The 27,198-nt window shown below is 40.6% G+C and overlaps 1 protein-coding gene across 1 annotated transcript; it reads left to right on the top strand.

The window, feature by feature from the left end:
- Positions 1-87: 87 nt before the first annotated feature.
- Positions 88-26,922, top strand: LOC110975123 (SMAD family member 2-like). Its single transcript, XM_022227268.2, has 5 exons — positions 88-439; positions 9,793-9,867; positions 11,828-12,046; positions 15,495-15,632; positions 22,527-26,922. The coding sequence occupies exons 1-5, from the start codon at positions 391-393 to the stop codon at positions 22,793-22,795; spliced, it is 750 nt and encodes a 249-aa protein (XP_022082960.1). The 5' UTR covers positions 88-390; the 3' UTR covers positions 22,796-26,922.
- Positions 26,923-27,198: the final 276 nt, after the last annotated feature.

Here is a 27,198-nt window from a genome sequence, read left to right as displayed (position 1 = left end):
CACCAACTACGCGTTCCGATCAAAACAGTAGTCTGGAATGTATAATTGATCATGTGACCTTAGCAGTCTAGACAGTTTATACATCATCGCAAAATAATAATAGACGGTCACAGTAGCCAGACAAGACGGGTTGCATGCATGGTCGCTGTGCACGTTGTGTGGATATCTTGAGTACAACTGAATGTGTTATGTGAAGACGATGTAGGCGAACTAGTTTGTCCCTAAAAATTCCTTCATCCGACACGATTCTGTGTAGATTTTGATGGCTTTCCACGTGCGGCCCGAACACCAGAGGTGATCGAGATTGTTGCCTGATCTTTTGTCTTTTTTATCCAGCGTTTTCCGGACGAAGGAAAACTGGGTCTTTGGGGGGAGTGTTGTCGTTGCAGGATGCCCTTCGGATTCAAAAAGCGGAAACCGACCAGCGATATGACACAAGGTAAATCAACATTTGCTTGGCTCACCATGGACAATCAGACAGTGACATGTAATTTAACGAGAATGGGTATTTTGGAAAAGAAGCACTTTTATTTTTTAAGACACTGCATTTATCCGTGCTATTGCTAAATCATATTTTGAAATTTCATTCAAAAAGCTGAATTGAATCATGGAGGTAGAAATAGACCTCCATAATTGAATATAGGGCCTTCAAAGCCTAGAATTGCATGAATTTCAATGACTTGCGGTCCTTGTGATCAAACCACGTACGCGTACCAAGGCTTAGGCCTACATGTATTTATATTCATTTTTTTCAACAGTTTTGCAGTAATTGACCTTCATGAAGAAAAAAAAGTCAGGATGCCTGAAGTATCTCTTTACTTCTGCATTTTCTAACCATATTGGCTTATTTTCAAGTTGGAAAACATAGGCCTACATCATACATGCCATGCATGTTTGAAAATGTTGTCAGTGTTGGACAAGAGTGGTCGATCTGCACAATCGCCCTGCGTGATTGATCGATTCTCCACAGAATCTCCAACAAATTTATTTCCCTATTATTGAAACACACAGCCAAGAATAAGAAAGAAAAGGCCATTGGCTGATTGTAGAATTATTGACAAATCATGCTGTAAGATGTGATTGCACAAGGATCAAGCGATCATCATACACATGGACCGATTACGCCTAACATCAGTGTTCCATAGACCTCTTTTTACACAGCCAAAGACGTGGGATCAGGATACAACATATTTCTCCAGCGCTGACTTTTACCCACAACCTTACTAGAGCATGACAGTTTACCTACACACCAGTAATTTTAAATTTTACACAAAGGATTGACCACCTCTTGGTTGTTTCTGTCATCATTTTTGTGTGAGGCGTATCTTTTTTGTAATTGTTTGCATGTCACCCTAAATTTATTCAAATTCAGGAAGAGGACTCCATCACTCTAGTTACCAGATTTTTTTTGCCATTTACTGTGAAAACCAATTAGACCTCATAGTACATGTACACGTAGGTGCCCGAATGAAGGCAACTGTTATGTTCACGGATGTTAAATCTTTCCGTGACATGTATAGACCAAACCGATTAAGGCAAAATTACTGGTAGTTGTCAAGTCCAATGTTAAGAGGGTATTTTCAAAATTATAATTGCCCCTCCTAACAATATTAGGAGAATAGCAAAGTTACAAAACCAAATTTCTTACCCAGTGGATTCTGTAGGCCTGTCAGTAAGCTTTGTGAAACATAAAAGGTCAGGTGGAATTACATGTAAGCCTTAAATAGTTTTCTCTCTGATTATATGCCTCTAAAACATAGGGTTGGTAGGTTGGAAAATTGGGGGGGGGTTGGTAGGTTGGAAAATTAGGGGGAGTTGGTAGGTTGGAAAATTGGGGGGGGTTGGTAGGTTGGAAAATTGGGGGGGGTTGGTAGGTTGGAAAATTGGGGGGGGTTGGTAGGTTGGAAAATTGGGGGGGGGTTGGTAGGTTGGAAAATTGGGGGGGGGTTGGTAGGTTGGAAAATTGGGAGGGGGGGGTGGTAGGTTGGAAAATTGGGGGAGGAGGGAGGAAACAGGATATAACTTTTTCACTCGCGGATAAAAAGTTTAGGGTCGTGCCATAAAAATGGGTGGTCGGGTAACTGGAAGCTGAACTTTTTTTTGACCCAACTAATTGGGACTACTGGAGGATGACAAATTCAATTAAATTATATTTCAATAAATATTCATATTAAAAGTACATCGACACTGAATGATGGAACTGGCCGGCATTGAACATTTCATGTTGTTAGCATGCAGCACATACATGTACATAAAAAAGACCAAAGCAGCAGTAATTAGTCATTTATGTTGACGAGAATGCTGTTAAATTTACCCTGACCTTAAAGACACAGCTGTTTTGTCTGATTTTGCTGTTGAGGAGCAGTTGGACCTTGAGGAGATAGGGCTCTTACATGTACGTTCCAATTACTGTACGGTACATGTACACATGTACATACATGTAGGTGGGACAGGCCCAACTACAGCACAGAGTGCAAGGGCATGTTTGTTTTTGCGGATCGTGATCAGTGATTTGTCATTGTTTTCCGGACAGCAGAACTGCTATTGAAAGTTGCTGACTGTTGTTGGGCCAGCCCAACTCCGATAGTTAGAGCCTGACGCGGTCATCATGAGCAAGTTGACATGTGGTGTGAGCACAAAGCATCATGGAGCATGTCCTCTGTCTCATGTACATGTATGGTAGCGTGTATTTGAGTATTTTGAGAATCCTACTTATACAATCTCTTTATCAAGGGGCTGAGCGTACGAAATAATTTTGTATTTTTCAATCACTGTAATGCTTCAGATAGTTCTTTTGTTAAGAAATTTTGAAAGGGATTTTGTATTGGATTCAGAAATGTTAAACCTCGTCATAAATCAACTCTGTGATGCCACACCTTTATGTATTCCAAACAGCGCTCAGCTGCGTTGTGTGTGAGCTTGTACAACTGCACATTGTGCAGGGTATATTTTGGGACCGAGGAATTAAGTTTGCAAATTTGCCACATAAAGTGTTGCGTTCAACTAAGTCAGATGTCTGAAATGAAGTCCAAGGTGTCTGAAAGAAGTGGAAGTACATGAAAATAACGTTTACCCCTCTGGTGAAATCCTCATCCCACTCCATAATGATGGACGGCCATATGTTTCCAAACCAATTCAGGACTCATCTGTATGTGGGTCATTCCAGAAATGAGGGGTCCATTTTTTCTGTGTCCCTGTCACATTTGACATATGATATTGTAAGTTCAGAACACATTTTCTAATTTCCAAGAGGGATGAATAATGCAAATTACCTGCCAAACAAATAGTAATAGTTTGAAATAAATTATGGTGATATTTTCATGTCAAATAACAAAGGTCAGATGTAACAGGGACCCATACACCGATATGTCACACTTTTGGACCCCTAGTTTTTGAAATTACCTGTGTTACTTTGATTGAATTGGCAATTATATGCCAGTGCCGATGGTGAGCTGTAGACCAATTGTGCATGACTTTTCACTTTCCACGTACATCATGAGACGTGCATACCTCTGTGAATATTCTTGTGCTTCGTTGATGATAGAGACATAAAGCAAGAATGATACATGTACCGGGTACGTACCGGTATTTGTACATGTACATGTGTATACAAGTATGTACGTGATTTTCCTCGGCAACCCGTGCACAACCTGTGTACTTGGCAAAAGCAACCTAGCAGTCGGCAGATGGTTGTCTCTGGAATTGGTCCATTACAGTAGGGCAGCCTGACGTTTTTAGCATGGTTAAAGTTTTGAGTCTGTCTCTCTCAGCATCAAGCCATACTCTGCACCCTGACTCATGCCGTTCAAGTCGGACCTTCACCATTCACAGATGTCGAGTTCGCTTTACAAGTCACAAGAAATTTAGTCAACAGTTGATTAGATTTCAAATTTTCAACTTTAGCATTCCGTTCCTAGACATCAGTTTCCAGGGGGTGATTTTTTGGGGGGCTGTTTTAATTGCCAGCGCGCAATCAGGACCCATGTACATGTACACGACCTCTGGGCGTAAAAGTCGGCCAGAAATAGAAACGTCGCTAGCTTTCTGCATGCTGGTATTTATGGCAACCAGCCCGGTTGACCTAGCTACAAGATGTCTCAATCTGATTGGACGGCATGAGCCCACAATGTATCTTCAATACTGAAGAAAAGGGAACTACCATACACTGTACATGTATAATAAGCCGTAAGGGATCCCCTGGAAAAATATTGTTTGCCTCCGAATGCAGGCATTAACGTGCATACTTACTGATACTGTTATCATTGTGGCATAAAAGTGGATCCCCAGGACATGATGAATGTGCTGTTTCAATGAATCTGCACCAAGTAATTTTGAGAACTAAGGAGACATTAAGGCATCTCAGCCAAATGTCGTTTTATTTTTGTTCACAGAGTCATACATGTTGAGTTCTCTGGAACGGTGGTTTACGAAGAATTTCATCTGGGATAAAGCTGCTTGAAGTTTCCATATCCAAATATTCTTGATTTTCTTGTTTTATTTATTCTGGACATGGAGTAAGGCTTCATTCAACAGTACCGGTATCAGCGGCATAATGGCATTGCATAATGAATGCATCAATGTCTGTTCACTACACATGAACATGTACTAGAGTACCTGTGCATGTGTGTGTTGTGTGTACAGGCACATGTACCTGATTGTACTGTATACATGTTGAAAATGTCATTGGTGTGTTCAGCGACCTGGGCTGACCCCATCTCTTGGAATTGGAGGTCTTGGTAGTGATAGGCTGCCATCAGTATCCATTACAAAGGAGTGTGACCCTCTAGATCAAATGCTGAAGAAGCAGATTAACATTTGACATGCTGGTGCTGTTATGGATTTTCATACACCTTACCATCGTGTACATGTACTATGTGCTTTCTAGGTGCTATATCCTGGGCCATCAAGCTAATCACAGGGAGCATAAATTTTCTGATCACAAATGCATACAGTATAGGGCACCAACCCAAGAAGAAGTCACTTAATGTGTGTTTATACCGACTGTTACCAGCACAGTTCCAACACTAAGCAATGTTGTATTCTGTGTAGTAGGCCCCTGTGATCGTCTGGATGTATCACTTAAACATGACCGTACTGGTACCTCTTGCTGCAACCATAGAGGAAGGAAATGTTGGAGGATTGAGGCCTGTTCGGGTCAAGCATTCTTCTCCAGTACAGCTGCTTAAATGATCAGCTTGATACGTAAGGCTGAACTCCATTCGTGTGAGTTGCAGCTTGTACACATCAACAGAAATAGGACACAATTTATATCAGTATTTTTCTCATACTTCAGGTTGTTTCACCAAATTATTGCTATTATTATTATTATTTATGGTTTATTGTGTTTGTAGCAGACAGCCCAAGGGCTGACAGTGTACAATTACAAGATAAAACTGAATTAAAAGAAAAGACTAATGAATATTATATTAATGTTACTTGAACTATAGGCCTATACAGTAAAACTCAACACATACATTGTACATGTATAAAAACTTTCACAGACACATAACATAAAATATTAATGTACAATCAAACAACCAGCCAACAAGAATTTTAAAAACATTTAACATGAAAAAACAAAATATAAGATCACAAAGACATCTACATACAATGATACATGTTTGTAGAAAAAATGTGGCAAAACAAGTTGAATGATTGCAAATAGGGGTACCAAACCACAGAACAAGGTCAATCCAATCTCCTATGCCATTAGTTTTATCTGAAAAGCATAGGCTGGTGTCAAGGTCCTAAACATGTAAAGTGCTTGTTTTCCAACTCACTTTTTACCAGCTTCAAGTACATGTACAGTGTACATGTATGGGCAAGACTGCTTTGTAAAAAGTAAAGTACGTATATTCGTTATGCACATGTGACTGTCAAAGACTTTTGATTTGTAACAAAGGTCAGCATGTGTCGCATCTGCTTTGATACCCCTCTGAATCTCACAGTTAGCTTTGTGAAGTCAGCTCTTTGTACAGCCCAGTGGAACACCTGCGTGTGGTTGTGACGGAAAAAACTTGTTCTGCAAATAACTGAAAAACTGAATCAAACCACAATAATAGCAGAAAATGTCTAGACTCTGACATAGTGTTATCAGCTAGCGTTGGGGAACTCAATCACCACGTTTACACTTGATCCTACAAAAAAGGATTGGATCGGAAAGAGCAATCAAGCGAGGGGAACAGATCCATGCTACGTTTACACTGGATCCTGATCCCGCTTGGCATCGATGAAGCTCTGCAACCTCAGGGCAAAGGTTATGGGAACAGTTCACTGATTATGCGCACTGGAGCAAAACCCATTTATACCCTGCTTTTTTGAGATGGGGATTGACCTTAGAAGTAAACATGTCAGATAAGCCAAATGAAACATTAAACGTTGAAAAATGGGAAAGTGGAAGGTTTTGGAGGAGCGATATGCAGCGGTAACGAAATAAAAGTCAGAAAGGCCACGCAGAAAGAGAATGGGAATGGGCAAGTACCAGTTTACTACCAACTCACAGTACAAAGCACACAGGCTTAATTGGGAACCAGCGTAATGCTGGTTACGTACACGGCGTCTGGGCCAACAGCGTATGTATGGTATGTGTACAATGTCATGTACGTAAACATGACATGTAGGTCTTCACAGCGACACAAACTTGTTTTTTACGCGCGCTTCAAGACTTAGACCGGATGCAGTTACATCAACTTCCGGGATCTTATCCGGATCTGATCCGGCTTTGCGTTTACACTTGCAAATTGATCCCTCGCGCAGGATCTGAACTGGATCTGATCCTTCCCGAGAGGAAGATCAGATCTTGGGATCAGGATTGGATCCTGCATTGCATTTACGCACGTTTTTGATCCGGATCTGATCTTCCTTGCCGAATCAAGTGTAAATGCAGTGACTTTGTTAAAATCATGTTCAGGGCAAGTGGAAGCAAAATGCATGTACAGTACATGTACATGTACTTGTATTAGATTTCATGTCTGATGTCTGAATGCTGCTCTTTCTTTAAAAGAAATTATGAAGAGCTTCTTTCGATAAGCCTCTCAACCATCATTGAGTTGGTCTCTGGCGTAAGGTCTCTGTCACATCGCACTTACCAAACTGTACTCTCTGGTAAGACTTAAGCAGTCGGAAAGGTTAACCTCATTGATTAATGTACACACCTTCCTGTGATGTCGTCAGGGGAAAAACGTCAATGTTACATCGGTTTGTGAACAAAAAAATCCTGCATATTTTAAAGGTTGTTCTGGCCTAAATTTCCTCGTCTTTGATGACTAATTGTTGTGTAAGCATACATCAAGAAGCAAGCAATCAATCCTTCATAAGTGTTTGCAGTGTGTTTATTCAGGGTTGACAATTTGAGGAGAAAACCTACGCATTAAACTTTGTCTTCCCTAGATGACATCGCAGCAGCAGTGCCCTCAGTTGTCCAAGAGAGTGTTGGATTTAACCAAGACGAATTCAAACATAGCACAGTGTTAAAGAAAAACTGTGTCTGAGAAAATTCTTTGCAGGTATACTTTAATGCAGGTTGTTTATATATGTAAGGCTAGGCTTCATCTACCCTTTGCCACATACACGTATTTGTCGGTCTAGCATGGCTGCACACAATGACAGAGCTCTTCATTCACTTTAGAATTTTAATTAAATGTGGGTGTGTGTCTCATACATTTGTGGGATTATATTTCCACTTGTTGTTCCATATCCCCGGATCTACTGATACTGTTGAGTATCTACTGTCTTGTCTTTCATGCAAAAACACTGTAAAGTTATTGTATGCAGTTTTCAATTAAAGAAACTTCATTCTTCTAAAACTATTATAAATTCATCATATTTGAATTTGGCATACTGTGAGAAGGAACATGTTTTGAACATGCAACTTTGTGAATTCATTGCATACATGGAGTTCATTTTTAAAAACGTCAGGTAAAATTGTGAAATTTCCCGTTCACAACTGTGATTAGGACTACGGTGTGTGCATATTACGTCCTCTGCTTTAAGTCCGATCTCCTTTGTTGGCTTTGCTGTTTTTTTTTTGGGCAAGAAAACTGTTTGGGTTCCTTGAAGGAAATCTGCAAGGGTCACCAGACGAGAGGTGTCGGGCTATGCTGTTATGACTAACGGCACTTGACTGTCTAGACAATAGGCATGAATGAGGACTAAGTCATCTGATCAGCAAGCCTTGACCTTATTTCATTGTCCTTCCCATGGAAAATTCACTTTTTTTCCCCCCGAGACACGGAAGCTAGACAAGCAGGTTTTTCAGACTTAACCTATAAGCGTACGCTCATGTACACTGTTGGACAGCGTACTGTATATATGCCCATATTTTGGATCAGCGCTTTTGCCTGTATCATGTACACAACCTTTTAGGATGAAACTGTGAATGCAAGTCAAGTGACCACTTTCTTGGAGATCAGTAAATGTTGATTGATTCAGATGTTTACAAACGGTATGTTTTGGCAGCACCCATAATTAGGCTTAGTTGTACATGTATATTGTTGGGTAGGATTCAGAAGTTTTAAATGTGCATTTGACCGAGTGTGGGTGCATGGGAAAACTGCATTCAAATATGATCAAGAGTTATGCGCGAGTATTACATTATCCAAGGAAAAAAAAACGAAGGTTTTCAATTATACTGGTTTGATATTTTGATGAATAAAATTTGTGATTGATCATGTGTGTGTTTGCCGTGTGCCAGACCAGAGTTGTGCATTTTGCTAAAAGTTACCACAAAAATACTTGAGTGGGCATACGCATAAACTCTATTTATTGGTCCTTACAACTTAGAAGTTAAGCTTTGTTGGCATCTCACAGATGTGATGTTGACTCATGTTGCAAACATGATCCATACAAGAGTGTCCAAACCAGCTGCTGGTAACTTGACAAGGCCATATCAAACCCCCTTCTGCATACTTTGATACTCTTGTGTACTGGTAATCATGTTGATTGCAAAGTGGTATACGGGATGGTATGGGATCACAGTCCGGCCGCTTTGAAACTTGAGTGCAGGTGCATGGACAGGATGGTTGGGTTTGTTTGATGAGCAGGCCAGACCATCAGAATTAATTTGCCATGAATGACCCGCATGTATCAGAAACAAAATGCAGCTGTAAACAAAACTTGGGTGGGCTACTTTATCAGGCTGCTTTTATGCATGAAAATCTACTAGTCCTGCCACTTATGAGGGGCTTTACGTCATGCAAAAATGGAAGGTCTGTTTGAGCGTGGAGGCTTGTGTCCTTCCTCCATGGTTTGAGAGGTGCATTTGCGGAAGTTTGAATGGACATTAGATACAGAGACGTGTATGGTAGTGGCTCATTTTCCATGAATCTTTAGATTCTAGATGCAAGAACCCGGTTCAAGTTGGAAAACTACAAACCAGTCTGTCTTTCTTTCATCAGTGAGGGCATTCTTCAACTCAGGGCGGATAGTTCCGCAGCATCATGACTTCTGTCTCAATTTAACCATCACCTGTCTCAAACATTTTAACATGTAGGCACTGTAAATGGGTGGCAGTTACATGTCTAGATTGGTCTGTGTTTTTGGTAATTTTGTTTGCCCACACACTGATGATGTGTATTCATAACACTGTATACTCAGTGTTTGTCCGAGAGCTTGCAATGAAAATCACAAGCTTTCTATGGTCTGTGTCATTTGAAAAATATGCATGCCAAGCTGTGACCAGGTGGGTTATCGTACCCTTTCCTTTGTCTTTCATTTCAGGCGTTACACGTTTTATGCTTTCTTTCAACTCCAATTTTTCTTTTTCTTTTCCCCCCTTCCCCGGTTACCTGACAGAAAACCATTCTCCAAACCATCAGAATGAGGAGATGGATACCAGTGAGGCCAGCATCGACACATCAACATCACAAAGTAAGCCACGTAGGCACTGTTGAACACTTTCTTGTATCGACAGCTTTCCCCAGAAGAAAATCTTGAATGAGAAATTGATTTAAGCTTGCATATTTTTGCTATCGGCACATTTTTTTCTAATCATATCTCTATTATATTCAAGTTTAAACAAAGCAAAATCTGCCTGAATTTATTTCTCTCAGCATTTCCCAACCTTCAAAACACTGCAGCAAGAAAAACATCCTCCATGTAAATTTGTCCCCTCAAAATCGTTTGATCTTTATTTTTATCCAGACTTAGGAATTCATATTATCAAGTACCAGAGGCTTCATTTGTCTGTTCTGTTTTTTCAACGTTGAAATTCCCCAAAGTAAAAAAACAAAATCCATATATTACACACATATACTACCTGCAGTGTATCCCATGTTTTTCAGAGAATTTTGGTTCCCCTGAACAATTTAGTTCACAGTTTGGCTGGCCGCTGACCCTCCCTTTTCCCTTCAAACCAACAAGCGTTCCCCCATAAATCATATTCGTCCTTGGATCCATGATAGATGATGCTCTATGTGTCAAGCCACCAAGGGGGGAAAAGACCCATGGGCCAAATGTGTCTACAGCTCTTCCTCTCTGAGGGCCAGCTGTGCTCAGTCTTACCAAAGGGGAAACCACTCCGAGGTCCAGACATCTACACGTGTGGCCCCGTCTGAAGGCTTATTGTGCAACTTTTTTGGGGGGTTTGTGAGTGAGGGATATCCCCTTACTCTCCCCAAAAAATCTTAAAGAAGAACAACACGAAAGAAAAGGCACAAAGAGGAAACAAACAGAAAAAGAGAATTATTTCATTGATTAGAAAATAATCAGAATATTAAAATAATGGAAACTTGCATGTACATGTACGTGTATGAACAGCACAAAGTACAATGGAGAAAAAATTACATGAAATAAGGTTTATTTGTATCTTAAGTGAAAAGAAAGTCAGACGTTTATTTTGATACATGAGAAATAGAACAGTAATGAAAAATGGAGGGAACAGGTAAATTGTGAGTGCTAAAAAATCAAGTAAGAATAAGTTGAAATGCCTAACGCACTAAATAAATTCCACATTTTTGTACCTGTAAATGATTCACTCGCTGAAGAATAAACGATAATTTTGTGAACAAAGGAGAATTTTATATAGCATAACAGAGAGTTCAGAGAACATGTATATTTACCGGTACATTGTTCAACCAGGAGTGTTTACTTTATTTCATATCGTGGCAGACCTACACGTACAGTAATTACTGTGCATACAGTAATCCACGTATATTTTGGTACAAGCTTGCACATGTACACTGTACGTGCAGTTTTTGCATGCATGTTATTACTCGTACACAGATTACATTATAATTTGATGAATATCACATGCACAGTCTCAATGACAGATGTATTATTCTAATGCTGCGCATCCCAAATCCAGTGTTTGATTTCTGACGTTGATGCAGTCCCATCTACCATGTCTACAGTCTCCCTTGACAACACTGGCTTGTATCCTCTTGCCCTGTATTTGGGTATTGATCATGGACCTGTAGACTTGGGAAGTCCTATGCTAAATTTTCAGGAATTAAGGGTTAATGTTAGAATCCTGTTACCTCCAGTGTACTTACATGTATCTTCTTGTTTCCAAGTTCAAAAGTGTTACATGTAAATATAAGTGAGAGAATAGATATTTCATAAATTGTACTATGCAAACGTGTTCGCGTTCTGGTCAAAGTCGGTCAAACGACGTGATATAATATACTGTGTTCCTAGTAGGGGAAGAGTCGGAAATTTGTGGGTTCTCTCTCTGTGACTGTTCAAACAGTGTGAGGCTTTCATATTTGGAGTCAAGATAAGGGAAATGATCACTACTTTGATTAGCTGTACAGGGCTGGTTAGCGCCTTTGACTTTGCGCCAGATTGAATGACGGGTCTTTCTCGTTACCATTATCTTCCATTCCTACAGCAGACGCTGGTCAGAAACTATCCTACACCCAGCCGCCCTTCTGGTGCTCCATCGCCTACTATGAGAAGAACCTTCGGGTAGGGGAGATGTTCCACGCCTCTCAACCCTCGCTGACCATCGATGGGTTCACCGACCCCTCCAGCTCCGAGAGGTTCTGTCTGGGTCTCCTGTCCAACATCAAGCGGGACCATTCCATTGAGATGACGCGGAGGCACATAGGTATGACAGGTTACGATGCTTAAATGCTGTGGCTCGTAACTATTTGTTGTTCCACTCCCACAAGTAGAACATGGACCAATATAGCGCATCCATGGACGTGTTCAAACTACTGTAAAGCTGAAGGCTGAGTGGTATGCAGGATGTGTGTTTGCTACATTTGTCTGTCTTCTGAGAGTGCAAGTGGGATAAGAAATTTATCTTCGAGTAAGCTGTCGCGTGTGCCGCTTTAGAACTGTGTCATTCTATAAATCAGAGGTCCAAGTTTTTCGTGTCCCTTTCACATCTGATTTTGTAAGTTCAGAACACATTTTCTAATTTCCAAGAGTGGTGAATTAATGCAAATTACCTGCCAAACAAAACGTAATTGTTCAAAATCGATTCCAGTGATATTTCCATGTCCAGTAACGAAGGTCAGATGTAACAGGGACACAAAAATGTCACACTTTTGGACCCCAACAGAATGACCCAACTGACAGCAGCTTCTGACTGCTACGATATGTCATGTAGTGGCGCAAAATACTTATTCTCAGAATAGTGCAATGCAAGGAGCGTAATAAGGACAGTTGGGTACACTCGTCAGTGTTTATTGGACACTTGATTACCTTGGATCAACCAATCTGGTTTCCAGTTTGCTTGATAAATATAGTCCGTTGATCTCTGCCTCCATTGCCCTTCTTTCAGAGTGGAGTTCTTTCAGTGTGGGTTTGATGCTTTGCTTTTGACGAGGCCCATACTTCTTAAATTTGTTTCTTGTGCACTAGAAGTTTTGAGATTTTGATTGTAGGAGTTGCTTACCAGATTCTTTGCTAATGGGTTAAAAATTTACATCTCACAGTTTGCTGTCACGTGTCAGTAGAAATGATGCTTGGTGAATCTTCTTACATTATACCGGTACGTGAAAGTTCACAGAAGTGCAACATGGCTCTCAATATTAAGGAGATAACACATTCCAGGAACCATTCTATATAAGAATGAAAGAGATTTTTTGGTTGAGCAACTTGGCCAAAATAGGACAGTGGTGGAGAATTACCTCCAGACCTGGCTGTTAATCAAGTCGTCGGAGTTCCTCGACATTGTTTACTCTCTCCAAAATGTTTTGACAGTGGCAGGACCGCTTGTTAATGCAACTTCTTGTGGGGGGGGGGGGGGGGAATGTTAACTCACATGGTTATGAATGTCCAAGCAATCCTAACCTGCCCATTGGCAGCTTCCGCAAAACATTTAAAGGAAGCAATCAATGTGGTCGCGGCCGTCTAAATTGGTAATTAAGGCAAGGATGGAACTAGACTCACGTGGCTATGTGTATGTACATGTAGCCATTTGTGGACCATGCACATCTACATTCATTGTACACATTCTATGGCAGGGTTGTGGCCAGTATTTGACATGTCCAGACTTGAACTGAATCACGAAATCATAAAATTGCTCAGGTTTCTGCATTTAGATATGTCTGCATGACAGAAGTTGAAACATTCTGCCGGCTGTCCGGAGGTGCCCAAACATCCTTCTAGCTAAAGAGTTGATTCAAGCTCCGAGCTTCCACAAGAGTTTATAGGGACCAGACGCTGAATATAATTAAGCTCACCACAGTTTGACTGGTTCTAGAGTGTTTTTGCCGTACAATGTACATATGCTTTGTCCACGAACACTAGGAGACGCTGTGTTACATAGCAACAACATCCCTTGAGGCTGAAACAGTGCACCAGTACTTATTTGCCTACTTGTACATGCACTTGACGCAGCGTAGACATGGAAGCCACCTTTGGATTGAGCAATGGGTAGTTATTGGTAAAACCCACTCAGGTTGAGACTGAAAAACTGCAAGTCATACATAAAGTGGCTCTGACTGGAGTTGAACCTAAGCCTTGGCCACGAGCTTTGTAAGGCTGCCACTCTAACCAGACTGATCCAAATAAGTGACTTGTGCTGGACGTACAAAAACTAATAGCCCCCTCTGACACAGGCCAGTCGTAACAAATCCAGGTCATCTAAAAGGTCTAGAACCCTATCCTTGTCCCCTGTATTTATCAACGTTTGTCTCCCTCTAATCCGTCATCTAATATCAAGCTCCTATCCTGTTTTCATGAGGTTTCAGAATTCACTCCAACACCCCCCCTTCCTTGTGTCTCCTCCCTCTCACGACCCGCACTTGAACTCCAAATAAACCTTTCACCGTCTCCCACAGAAGTCCCCGGTCTTAAGTGTTTATCCCTCCGGTTCTAGTGAGCTCAATGCCAAGATCTGTGTCTCCTCTTTAACTACTCTTCCTACACCGAATAAGGGAAAGAAATAAGAGTGGTCAGATTGGAGCAATAGCAGGTATTTTCTTCATCTGTTCAATCAAGCTGTGGTCAGGGAAGGGGGGGGAGTGTCTTGAAAACAGGAAGTTCCCTCACATTTAATTTGATATTTGAGTCTTGGCTGAGCTTTGTACATACATGTACTTGTCCCACTCCTGACCTAGACATGATGCGTCCTTGGAAGAAATCAATGCAAGAATACCTTTTCCAAAAGAAAAAAGCGTGCGAGTCGAAATGAATTAGTCCGCCTGTCCGTTTGAATTAATCACAGATTGACAACTCTGCCGTGTCTGTACATGCACTATCGAATGCCAGGGTAGCTGTTGTATGGGACTTGTTATCCAAAACATTAACACATGGACTCAAATATCACCCTCATTAAAAAAAGTCTTCCCCCTACAAACTAACAGACTAATTCAATTTTGAATTTTAACATCTTGTCTTGGATCCCAGCTTGTCTCTGTGTTTGGCTCATCTCTGCTGGCTCAGTAGATTTGGTTAGCATGATCCTTCAAGATCCTGTGAAGGAAATGGTTTATGGTTTACGTCATTCCGTAGCATTACATTTCTCCGTGGAGATACAAGGAAAAAAAAGAGGTTTTTTAAAATTTCTTGCACATCTTTTGATCTAGCACCCCTCCCAACAGGACAGAGAAGCCCCCAAGTAACGGGAATGTTTATGCTGCATTCACACCTTGATTTTTTAAACTGTATTTTTTTTTTTGGTGTAAAGGTCCTGCCCAGTCATTCCATTGTTTCGTAGCATCAGCAATTTCCCCTGCAGAAAGGCTTGTTTAACTTTCAGTGAAATGAAAGTTTACATGAAGCCTGACCTGAGCCTGGATCTGTTTTTGTTTTGATTGAGAGAAGTGGGAGACGTTGTTTTCTTTTGGGCACCAGACAGGAAACCACGTCCTCTACCTGCTTGCTGTCAAATGTAGATATTTGTGAACTATATCATTGGGCGAAGAACAGGGAAAAGATTTCATGCATTGCACAATTGAAAAAAATATACCTAGAAAATGTTTGTTGCTGTTACTTGTGCTTTGAAACTTTCTCTTTTGAAAGTTCATTTGTGGTGGTTGAGAATCACTGAGGAATATTTCCCTCTTTTCCATCCTTTTGTCTTTCTGTCTTCTCTCTAACAGGCAAAGGAGTACGACTGTATTACATAGGAGGTGAAGTTTTCGCTGAATGCCTGAGCGACAGCAGCATCTTTGTACAAAGTCCGATCTGCAATGTCCGATATGGCTGGCATCCTGCCACGGTCTGTAAAATACCACCCGGTAAGTTCATCAGTTCGGGGAAAAAAAAAGTTCGACTGTCATAGAACACCTCGACAACTTCCTCCTGGTGATTGGAACTCAATCTGCACTGTGTCAGTACTTCTGTGGTGATGATAACTGCTGTAGTTTATATGTGTCAGTCTGACGATGGCATCAGAGTTACAAGGTATTTCAGACAGCTACATATACGTGGCTTATGAGACCCTATTCTTAAAGTAATCTACCTGGTATTCTTTTTCTAAAAGATAGAACCGCTGTGAAATTACAGGCTTTTTTCCAGGAGCATTCAAATTTCAGAGTCTTATTTTGGCGACCTTCCAATGTGTGGTTGGGGGCCACATTTGGTCTTCTGTACGGCGAGGTTGAAGTGGCATTGTGTCTGGAAACTGTTATCTGAGTCTTGACCTTTGACCTTGACGGGATTTGGACTTCACCCTTACCCTCCCATATCCTGAAATGTGATTTCACGTCTTCTAGAGTCATAGTCTGCCAGGAGGTTTTGTAAGATTGTGTAGGATTAAGGAAGTCCAGCTCAGACATAGGTTTTTCTCATGCACCTGTGGCTTGAGATATAAGGCCTCAGATTCTTGAACATTGCGGGGTTTGGGAGGATTTGGGACATTTCAAGTCAAAAGTGCCCTGGAAGTTACGGCTGACTTTTAGATAGCTTTTCAGAGATGATCAAGAATTTCTACTCATATGGTATTTCAATGACGAGCGCTGCCGAGAAGAGATAAAATCATTTTGACACCTTTGTTGGAGCACTAGTGGTGTCTTTAATTTGATTAAGTGTCTCACACATTCGACGGTACGACTGATACGCTTGCAGCAGTTTGTTTGCAGTAACAGTCCTCAGTCCCAGATGTGAACCGTCACCAGCTTTACGAGCGTTTCCCCTAGGTGAATTTCCGCATTGCAACACGAAGCCGCCCTCCTTGATGCACAGCACAGGCTTTTAAAGGTGCGATCTCAGACAAGTCTGGAACAGGTTGCCAAAATTGTCTTCCCCCAAACCTGTTTGTAGTGTGAAGTTGAGGAAACCCGGTTTCAGACAATGGTTATATTTTATCGCAGGTCGCGTAGGTTGGAAGTAGCCTCATTATAAAGGTCGGTGCAGTGCAATCATTTTACTACAGCCCTCGTAACTGCACCATTATGTTTCAGTTAACCTTCTTTACAATTTTTCCTTTGCTATTTTAATTTGTATTTTGGAGCTTTTATTGGTTTTTATACTGAAGCAGATATCTGTTTTCTTGAACAAATCTGTGATGTCATCCCCGGTATCAAACCTCAATGTCGCATTGATTTTGGGAAAAAACGAAACAAAACTGCTGGACTGTTTTATATTTTGCAGTCGTAAATTTCCAAAGTATACTTTTCAGTGCCCTTAAACACAAGTCCATTCAAACAGTTCATGCATTGAAGAAACAGATAAAGAGGCACACAGAAAGCGGCAAACATCCTCCATCTTAACCGCCTCCAAATCCCCTCAAATCCATCACCTGGTTGGGCAATATTTCAACAGAATTTGTGACTTTAAGAGCCCAGTCAGTTTCTTGATGCGGTGTCATGATGTCTCAAATGTGAAGAAAAGTCAAGTGCCGGCTACAGAACAGCGTGTCTTGAGGGATTTGGAAAGCAGAAATGTTTGAAAAAGAGTCAAGAAATTGGGAAACTCTTGTCCTTGAACCAGACTAAGAAGATTCGGACACTGGAAGTCAAAACTTTTTGTGAGAACTTGGTACCCCCCCTTCCACTCCCTAATGATCACATGTTATGTGCTGAGTTGCCTATCCTCATGATTGGAGAAGGATGTCTTGCGTTCATTCATCTAAGACAAGATCCCTTTCACAGGAGCAACGACATCCGGAGACAGACTGAGAGTCTTGATCAGCAGTTCCTTGTCTTCAGGATGCCCTCTGGGAATTGGGGAGACATTCTGACTTCCCGTCTTGTTGTTACCATGACAATTAGTCAATATTTTCCCCCCTTTTTCGCCGGGGTGCCCCTGTTTGTTAAGGTTTGTTTTTTGGTTTTTTAAATCAGCAAGAACAGCAAAACTAAGAAATTCTAATTTATTTTGTGGCCATCTGTTCGACTGTAGTGTTGACAGTATTTACTGAAAATCCAACGTAGGTGAACCAACTTTATAATTTTCTTTTTGTTTAATGTATGTTTATTTTTACTCTGTTGTTTATAATTATAAACCTACATGTCAGTGCCACTAGGCTGGGTGTATTGTTGGAAGAGTCACCAACGGACGAGCATGTGTTGCTGGATTACATAGTCGGCACATAATTTATTTAACTTGCAGCATGCTGTTGGCCAAAACGTCAACATGATATAAAAACACGCCCAAAACAAAAACAAACTCTCTTGACGGGAAGCCATGCTCAGCGCCCGTTTACTGCCTGTACATGCTCATGTAGAGGTATGATTGCCCATGTCCATTTTTTTTTCAGCTTCCAACATTAATGGATGAGAGACTCTTCTGATAGATACTTGTCCTTGTGTAGCTCAAGTTTGTTTCCTGGAAGACATGCAGCCACATGCAAGTCTCCAATCTTGAAATTCCCCCGAGGCCATCCAATCAGGCTCTGATTATTATGTGAATCCTGGTTTCGGGTAATTTGTCATTTCCCTGTCGTCTTCCTCGTTGGAAAGGAAAAAAAAGGAAAGAATGGAGTTGTCACCACGTGTATATTGATTGAACAGAAAATCCAAATGCTGCTCAATGAGTAAATAAATAAAAACACCACAAAGAAACCACATCTTCATCGTGAACGGTACGTGTATCTTACTAGAAAAAAGTTTTACTTCAAGAAGATCAAATTTCCCTTCAGGAAGGGATAAAAGCTTCTAGCTCGGTTTATTTTGGACATTCCAGTCAGTCATTAGATCGTGGCAGCCTTTCTGTTATTGATTTTGGAAAATTATACATTTGCTGTCAGATGGAAAGAAGGTCACCCCTTTTGTCCATAATTGTACTTGAGTGCTGAGGCATTTACTTCTTTCCGTCACATTAAATTGGATATTCTGTTCTACTTAGCGGTGCCTGGTTATGTTTTGTGTTGTGTCTGGTGTATGGGTCAAGCAGTATGTTTAGAAAGTTCAGCCCCTAGTTTTTCCCCACAATTCTGTCGACTTTGTAAGGAGAATTAGATGGCTACAGTTCTCTAATATTTTCGCTCCTGTTTGGAAGAGTTCATTATATTTTACGGCAGCTGTAAACTGTTATGGATATGAAGTGATTTGTCAAAAAGTACATGTACATATACATGTAACTGACAGTCAGTTTCCTGAACGATTTGAAGACCAACGAACATCCTCTGATTCCCAGTATCTTGGGGGGAGGGGACCTGTAGGACATTTTGTTTTTGTGTTTGGACAGGAGTGCATGACGGTTTGTTGGTTGGTTTGAGGTATTTCCTTCTGTGCTAGCAGCACCACGGCCAGGCATTTTTCGAGCTCAGGATGTCATATGCAGACTCCGGATATGCTGCATAGACTCTTCCATCGGATGCAGTAATTGGATACTTTGAAGTTAAAAGTACGTGACCCGTGCAGCCGCGCCACACTGCACCACACTGCGCAGTGATCAATTATCACCCTGTGTGTTCCGTTTCCTCCAAGCCACCGTTGCAGTCACATCATTGGAGACATGGGTAGAGAAGCTAGGGCATGCTCAGTTATCATAGGGATCTGCATGATTTACACCGTCCAGGATTCAACACTTTCCTTTGCCTGCTAGAAGACAACATGTATGTCCACTTTGTCTGATTAAGTTGGATGAGAACTTGCGGCCCCCAAACTACCAAAGCCCCAATTCTGCCCTTCAAGCTGTGCTGTAATTAAGCCAACAAAACCGTCTTTCATTCAGTGCTTTCTTTACAGAGTGATAATTAGCCGTGTCTGAAAGTTGTGGCTATGGCTGGTGATAATACATACATACCTTTAATAGGAAGCCGCTGGCTAACTTCTAATGCCACTTCCCAAGGGCAAATGTTTATCTCCATACCAAAGCCAGTCACAAGGATCCTGTTTCATAGATATGCTAAGCAAATGATGTTGTACTGCATGACCCTCTATCTTCTACAGCATTCCATTCGTAGAAAGGGCATTGCTAACGAATGGAGTAGGCGCCCCAGTTGGTTCATGCACTGATTTTGTGCTGTCTTTGACACACTAATGGTGCATGTGACTTGTGCACTCTGGTACTCTACGAGAGAGAGAATAAATATGTGCTTGGGCAGTCTTAAAAGGTTTCTTTTCTTTAAGACGGGCTTAGGAGAATGAACGCTGATAATGCCCCAACTGAAGGCAAGGGACATTACCAAAATCTGTTCCCCTGAGCTGGTCTTAACCACATATCATTTCCATTCAACTACATTCATAAGTCAAAATAAGTTTACAAATTATGAATTTCCAACGATGTTGTTTACTTGTTTGTTTTTTTCAACTCCTCCTTAGCCATGTTATGGTATGTCTCTCTCATGAGTTTTCACAAACAGTCTCCTTATATGGAGATTGGGGCACATGTTGTATGTATTACATGAGATTGGCACACAGCCAGCCAATGCTTCATGAGCCCTGTAAGACCGGCTGTGTGATGGGCTTGTGACCATTAGGAAAGGCTTAACTGTCTTGGGTATTTATGAATCAGATACATCATTTCAGCTTCATGAGTATCTCTTCACGCTGATTCCAGCAGATTAATCTAGGCTGTTGAAAGTTCAACTATTGCAGATAGTGTTTATGAAGTCATTGAACAGCCAGAACTTTAGGATGTCTAACTCTGGGATGTTAGTTAATGACAAGCCATGTTTCACCAATATTAAGAGTTACACTTAATCATACATTTCCCTAGCATTTTCTGGAAAGACTAATTTACGGTCTTAGCATTTTCCGGACGTTCGCATCGAATTTTAACTTGATTTCCGCATGTCAGGCCTTATTCACGCTGTTGATACATGACAACATGCATGTTTATCAACACAAACATTACTGAAGTTTACAGCCTGGCTGATGGCTCTGTTTCGTCCATTTACAACAAGCAGAATTGCATGCAGTTTTGCCTCTTTATGGCGCAAAGTTGTTGTAAGAACTGTGTCTGTTTCAATCACATAAACTGTTCCACGTAACAATTTTTCTGGAACTCTGTACTCTTCTCCAATGCATGAAAACTTGTTTACATCCCTAGTCAGTTAAATCATAGTGCAAGCTTATCTGAACAACTGAGGGCGCTGTTGCTGTGATGTCATCTAGGGAAGATACATTTCAGTGCATAGGCTTTTCTGTTCAAACTGTGAGCCCAGAATTTAATTACTGAAGACATATCCGACAAAGGAATTGATGCTTGCTTGTTGCTATGCACGTAGACAACGAATCGGCAAGGAAGAGAAAATCTAGTCCAGCAAATGGACAAAAATGCAAAACTTTTTGTACACAAACCAATGTAACATTGAGGTTTCTTCCTGAGATGACATCACAGTTTTGCTCATGGAAATATCCATGAAAATGAAAATCAAAAAGGCAGTAAAATACCCTTTCAAAAAGCGTGGAAAAAAAGTCAAAAAGAGGTTAGCCGAGACACAAAGGTGCATTTTGAAGTTTTATAACAATTACCCTTTAAGAGCTTGTCGTTATACGGTGTATTCTCAAAGATTTCAAATAAGTTTCTTGGACAATGCCAGGTATAAACCTTGTGCTAGGCTGACCACTTGATATCACCTCAAGGAATCTGATTTTATGCTTGCCATCAGGAGGATCATGACTTGAATGAATGGGGCTGCTGATGAACCATTGCCGGACCAAGACAGAATTTCTTGGTTGACCATGACTGGACTAGGTCTAGTCAGTTGTTCGGAACCAACTCGGACCTGATGTCATCACTTGTGTTCGGTGTATCAAATTGCATAATGCTTTATATAGCGGGGAGCCAGGAGAGTAAGGTTTTCTGATGACAAAACTGAAGCTTTGAGGTTTATGTATGCCCGTGGTACGGTAAATTTGCATCTTTCTGGATCTGCAGTTGGTTCATCTGTCTTGGTCATAATTGTCATAACTCACAACCCAATGTGACAAAAACAAAGAACAAAGTCAGTAAGACCGTTCAAATTTGATTTAAACATCCATGGCTTTGTGTAATAGATGCCTGTGGTTATGACATGTGTACAAGTTTGGTAATTAATTGATGCTTTGTTTCAACCTGTTGGAAAGCAGTTCGTAACAGGTGGGTAGGATAAAGAGAAATCTTGCAGGGGACACGTAAGGGATAAATGTCAAGGTTGCTCCCTTCCATGTTTTGTCTGACCATCATGTGATGGACATTGGTAGACAACTCTATTCTGTGAGGGCGCTCTATCACAGTAATTACCCTGCCGTAATGTTATAGTGGGTATTCAGACAGTCTTCTTAATGTTACTTGTAGTTCTCAGTGCCCAGAACCGGTGGCATTCAGAGCAAATAAGCTTCATATTGTCCCCCTTCTTCATCATCTACTCGTTAAAACATCCTTTTTCTGTCTTTTCAAGAGTTCCTGGCAGATGACGTTCTGTAACAGGTGGTTGTGGTGCAAGCAAGAACTGACTTAGAGTGCGGGACATCAGATGAAGGAGTTGTTTAGCCAATTGCCTTCGGGGATTTGTTATCGCTAATTTCAGGCGACAGTCATGTCTGTCCTGCGGAACCTCACAAACAGCCTGCTTCAAATTGTTGACATGTCGGCCCCAGTTAAACAGAACTTTAAAATTCTGCAAATAAGTCTTTCAGTCAGTGTAGGGCATAACAATGGAACCTGTACTAGTGTAGCATGAGATGGACAAAGTACTGTTTTCTTTGAAGGGTTCTGTAAAGTTTGATGGTCACGTTTCTCGTACCTTCCATTTGTTTCAGGCTGCAATCTTAAGATTTTCGACAACCGAGAGTTTGCAGCCCAGCTGTCCCAATCTGTCAGCCAGGGATTTGAGGCCGTGTACCAGCTAACCCATGTCTGCACGATACGCATGAGCTTCGTCAAGGGCTGGGGTGTGGACTACCGACGTCAGACGGTCACCAGTACCCCTTGCTGGATTGAGGTGCATCTGAATGGCCCCTTACAGTGGCTTGACAGGGTCTTAAGACAGATGTCCTCACCCAATGAGAAGTGCTCTAGTAGCTCTTAAAAGGACGGTAACACCTCCATTAGTAATGTTGTCACAAGATCCAACACTTTTCAGGATATGCACATCTGACAAAGTCGTGGCACAACTCGGGGTGCTGATTTTTTGGAGAGGCATTCACTGTGACCGGTTCTAAAGTTTTTTTGGTGGTTTCAAATATTATTGACCTGAAAATTATTGACCTGAAACCACCACCAAAAAACAGAAATATCTACAATCAGCAACCCTCTTTCTGAATCAAGGGACTACACTTTCAATCCTGAGAAGTCGGGACATCTTACCAATGGACCACACCGTCGTTGTGTTTTGTGTATCTGTGTATAGTTTTACGAAAAATGTACATAGAAACTCACTGATTAGTGATAGTGCGGGCCACACTAAAAGCCAACACCATTTTGATGTAAAAGTTTACAGTAGCCCAAAAAAAAAACAAACTGTGTTATAGTGTACAAAGTGCATGCTGAAATTAATAAAAGTCAAAACGGCTGTGGGGAAACAAGTCATAAATCCTGCTTGGTCTTATTTTTGTTTACATTTGAATGCAATCAAAAGTGTAAATACAAAATAGATTGAGAAAAAATAGAGAGCTATTTTGCTAAAACATTTTCCATTCATAAATAACTAATCTATGCTTTTGTGCAAAGTTAGATATCGGTGTATGATGTGCAACACTGTTGATTGGTTCTTTAATTATCAAGTTTGACCAGGGCATTTCGAGCTTTGCTGCTTGAAAATTAAACAGCTTTGAAACTTTTTTTCAGAATCTGCACTAATGGATGCAAACCAAAAGCTGTGCTAACATGTACGTTTTGTTCCACCAGCACACAGATTTATTACAAAACATGTCTTGACAATTAGTTGTGGACTTCATCTTTATTTATCTGTGTTTTTTTTAATTGCTGCTATGTAATATTAAATACCTTAAGTCCTATGGAACAAAGTTGTGATTTCTTCTCCAGAACGCTGTCTGATTCCTGAAAGCTAAATTTTCTGTCCAAAGTGTCAAGGCACTTTCTAATGTTCTACTAATGCAACACAAACTTGGTAGAACTCACCCAGAAATGAATTGACTGATGTATTTTATCTTGCCCAAACTTGAAGGAGAGGGTCCATTCCATAGGTTTTTTCAATTAAAAAAATGTTCCATTCAACATGTTTTACATGATGATTTGATTATATCATTATAGTTGCTTTTGTAAGCTTTGATACCTGCTTTTTGGTAGTTGTTAATCTTGCCATTTATAATTCAATTTAATTGTATGAGGCCAACTTTACTACTTCCGTACTTGAACATGTAGATTTGGTTTTACACAGGATTTCTTCTGAGCAGAAGTAATTTAAAAAGGTAAATCAAAATGTAACTTTTGCAAGCTCTTAGGTGAGAAATGGTTGATCACTTGTTAATGTCATAAGCCTTGCAAGTTTAAAGCTGAAAGCTTGATTATAAATGTTTATGCGGCAACACGCTGTCCATATTTATCTGTTCAACCAGTCTTTTGTGTACATGGTGTTCTCAGTTGCAAGTTTGCCCACGAGTTTATTGCCCCATTGGTTTTTTGTTTTGAGGCTCCGTGCACAACTTGATATACTCAAGAGGGTACTCTACAGCCTAGCTACCAGTATGGAGGCAGGAACCAGTCTAACAGGGGCCATGTTTTCTTTTTTTCTTGACCCTCAACCAGAAACATGTTTATGGTGTCAAAGCAATAACCAGGAACAAGTTTTAGGTGGCGCACAAAACTGGTGTCATCTGACAGGGACAAAACACACATACTGTACAAGGAAGCATACTGTGTGTAATGTTGATGAATGTAAAGATTCTTACCAGGGCTGCTTGCTCCTTTCTAGAAGGTCTTGAAGAAAATACGTCTTGGTTTTTACAGCACGTAACAACAAATGTTGGAGTGTAGAATTCACTTATATGAGAAACAGCAAAAAATTGTCCGCTTATTTTAGCCATTTTCAACCAGCGCTGAACCTGGTTACAACTTTCATTTCTCGTTAGGCTGGAGCAGTGATGTTTCACAGGCATGGAACAGTGATGTCTCACGGGCATAAAACAGTTGTGACTACCCTCAACTAATGACGGAAGCCTTATCATGCGCATGGTTCCAGTTACCAAGCCACTTCCCTGAGCATCCTCTAGCCTCATTTGTATGAGGACATTAGTTAATTCAGCAATTCACTCACCCTTCACAAGCCAGAGAAATTCCTGTAGACGCACTGCCGTTTTTTTTTTTTAATGCCAAGGCAGGCCTTGTGCTTAAAGCCTGCATATCTCTGTCACCAACTTTGGATATATCCATGTATTCTTTCAATTTGTATTCACTTAAACCAGGAGTCACACTTACCCCAACATGGCTGGCAATTTTTTTTTCAGTTGTATACTGTTAGATTTCTCCGTGGTGTTGCCAGCTAGATTTTCATCAGGAATGCACGCACACAACATGTACATGTATGATGTCGGGTTTGGTTTAATGTACAGCCGTGCAGGCAAGTGCATAGAGTCAATTTGGCTACCCCGTAAAGTGCAGTCTGAGGAGGGAATATCATGGTACGCATGAAACATCCCATGATGCCTTGAGGCAAGGTACACAATTTTCAGCCTTTGTTAAATCACCAGAGAGGCAAGTTGGGCAGACTCTTTGGGGTTAGAAGGCTTCTCTACATAGCCTTACCACTGAATCTGTCGTTGGGGTTAGAAGGCTTCTCTACATAGCCTTACCACTGAATCTGTCGTCGTTACAGTGTGTCAAATATTTTCTTATTTTGTGTCACATGGCATTTTTCCCTTGTTTCTGAGGTTGATACAGGTTCCAAGTTGCTAATTGGTTCTTTGATGCCAAGTTGTCATTTCTAGCCATAATCAGTTATGTTAACACTTTGTTTATAAACTTTTAATAATGTAAAAATTTTACTTGAAAGTAATGCTTGAACTGCCAAGGAGAGTCTTGAAGGAGGGCAGAAATAAACCAGTGACTGAAAGTAATCAGTTAATTGCTGAAGAGCCCAAGAGGAATAATGGATATGGGTCATTTAGTAAATTTAGGGTCCAAAGCTGTGATATTTTTGGGTCCATTATACTCAACCTGTGGAAATTGACGTGGAAGTTTCATTAAGATTGACCTGAAGGTGCATTTACTTCTTTGGCAGGTATGTGTTTTGCTTTTTTTAATCACTCTTTAAATTTAAAGACCGAGTTCCAACCTTGCAAAGGTCTTTGTCAGATGTGAGAGGGATATGGAAAACTTTGGACTCCAAATTTAGAGAATGACCCACATCAAGTTCTTCTATACTTCCAGTGCATTGCAGCTTCTGTATTTAAAAAGAGATGTCTACCTATATTTAAATTCTATCTGATTGTAATATCCACCGTACCAAAAACACTACACGAAACATATTGATATTTTGGGAATTCTATAATGTTGATTTTTTTATTTAATGTGGTGTTTTTTTTCTGTGCAGAGTTTTGATGTGGAAAATGTGTATGCTTTTAAAAATTTATTGAGCAGCGGGCTCCGTGCTTATGCCGTAGATTACTGTATGAAGGCTTTTCATTGGTCAGTGAGACATGGCAGGCATTTGCACACGAATGGGCAGTCACAAAGTGGTTTGGACTTAGAGGATCATCGTCATGTGACCAGTTTTCAACAGAACGTGCACAAAATGAGGCATCTTAGTTGAGTATGGTTGCAGAGCACCGAGTCCATTGCTACACATGCCTTGGTTTCATAAAATGCGTGCTGAGAGTTTTTGAAAGGGAACAAAAGAAAGAAAAGCTACATGTCAGTGAACAAATTGATACTGTACAGATCATGCTGTGAGGAACCCGAGTTTTACCTCTGTTAGGAATCAGAACTTATAAATTTTGAAACGTTTTTGGAGAAACAGTCAAAAGTGATGATGAATCTACATGTACATGTACCTGTTATCAAACTAAATGTCCTTAAACTAAAACAGGGAATTTCACTTTTCAAAAACATACTGCACCATTCTAAACTCTGAGCATTTTTATTTTGTATTAGAAATAGGCAGCTATCTTTTGTATTAACCTGTCAACACACAAACTGCAGTTAATAAACTGCATGCATTTTACCTTTTGTGGTAATATGTATGCTTTTCAAAGTCAAGCTGTTGTTATAGTGGACATTTGTTTTTGTCAAAAAATGTCGAGTATATGGATGAAGTAAGCCTAGTTGAAGTATGGGCAAATTTGGTATCGCTACTCTGAGAACCTCCTGGCTGTTTCATACCAGTGATAGAGGCTTTGCGTGGTAGCCATCTTGCAGGGAAGTTCTTTTGTTCCAAAGGGAAACCTTTGTGCATTCCCTGAGGTACAAAAGCACTGGTCTGCAAAATGGCTGCCATGCAAACCTTCTATGTAGGTATCATTTTCAGATGGACGA

Source organism: Acanthaster planci, linkage group LG08 (genome assembly GCF_054643075.1).
Source record: "Acanthaster planci isolate LZ-2023a linkage group LG08, COTS_SCS, whole genome shotgun sequence".
NCBI lineage: Eukaryota > Metazoa > Echinodermata > Asteroidea > Valvatida > Acanthasteridae > Acanthaster > Acanthaster planci.
The sequence above is the reverse complement of the archived record's forward strand: the minus strand, read 5'-3'. Positions and strand labels throughout refer to the sequence as shown.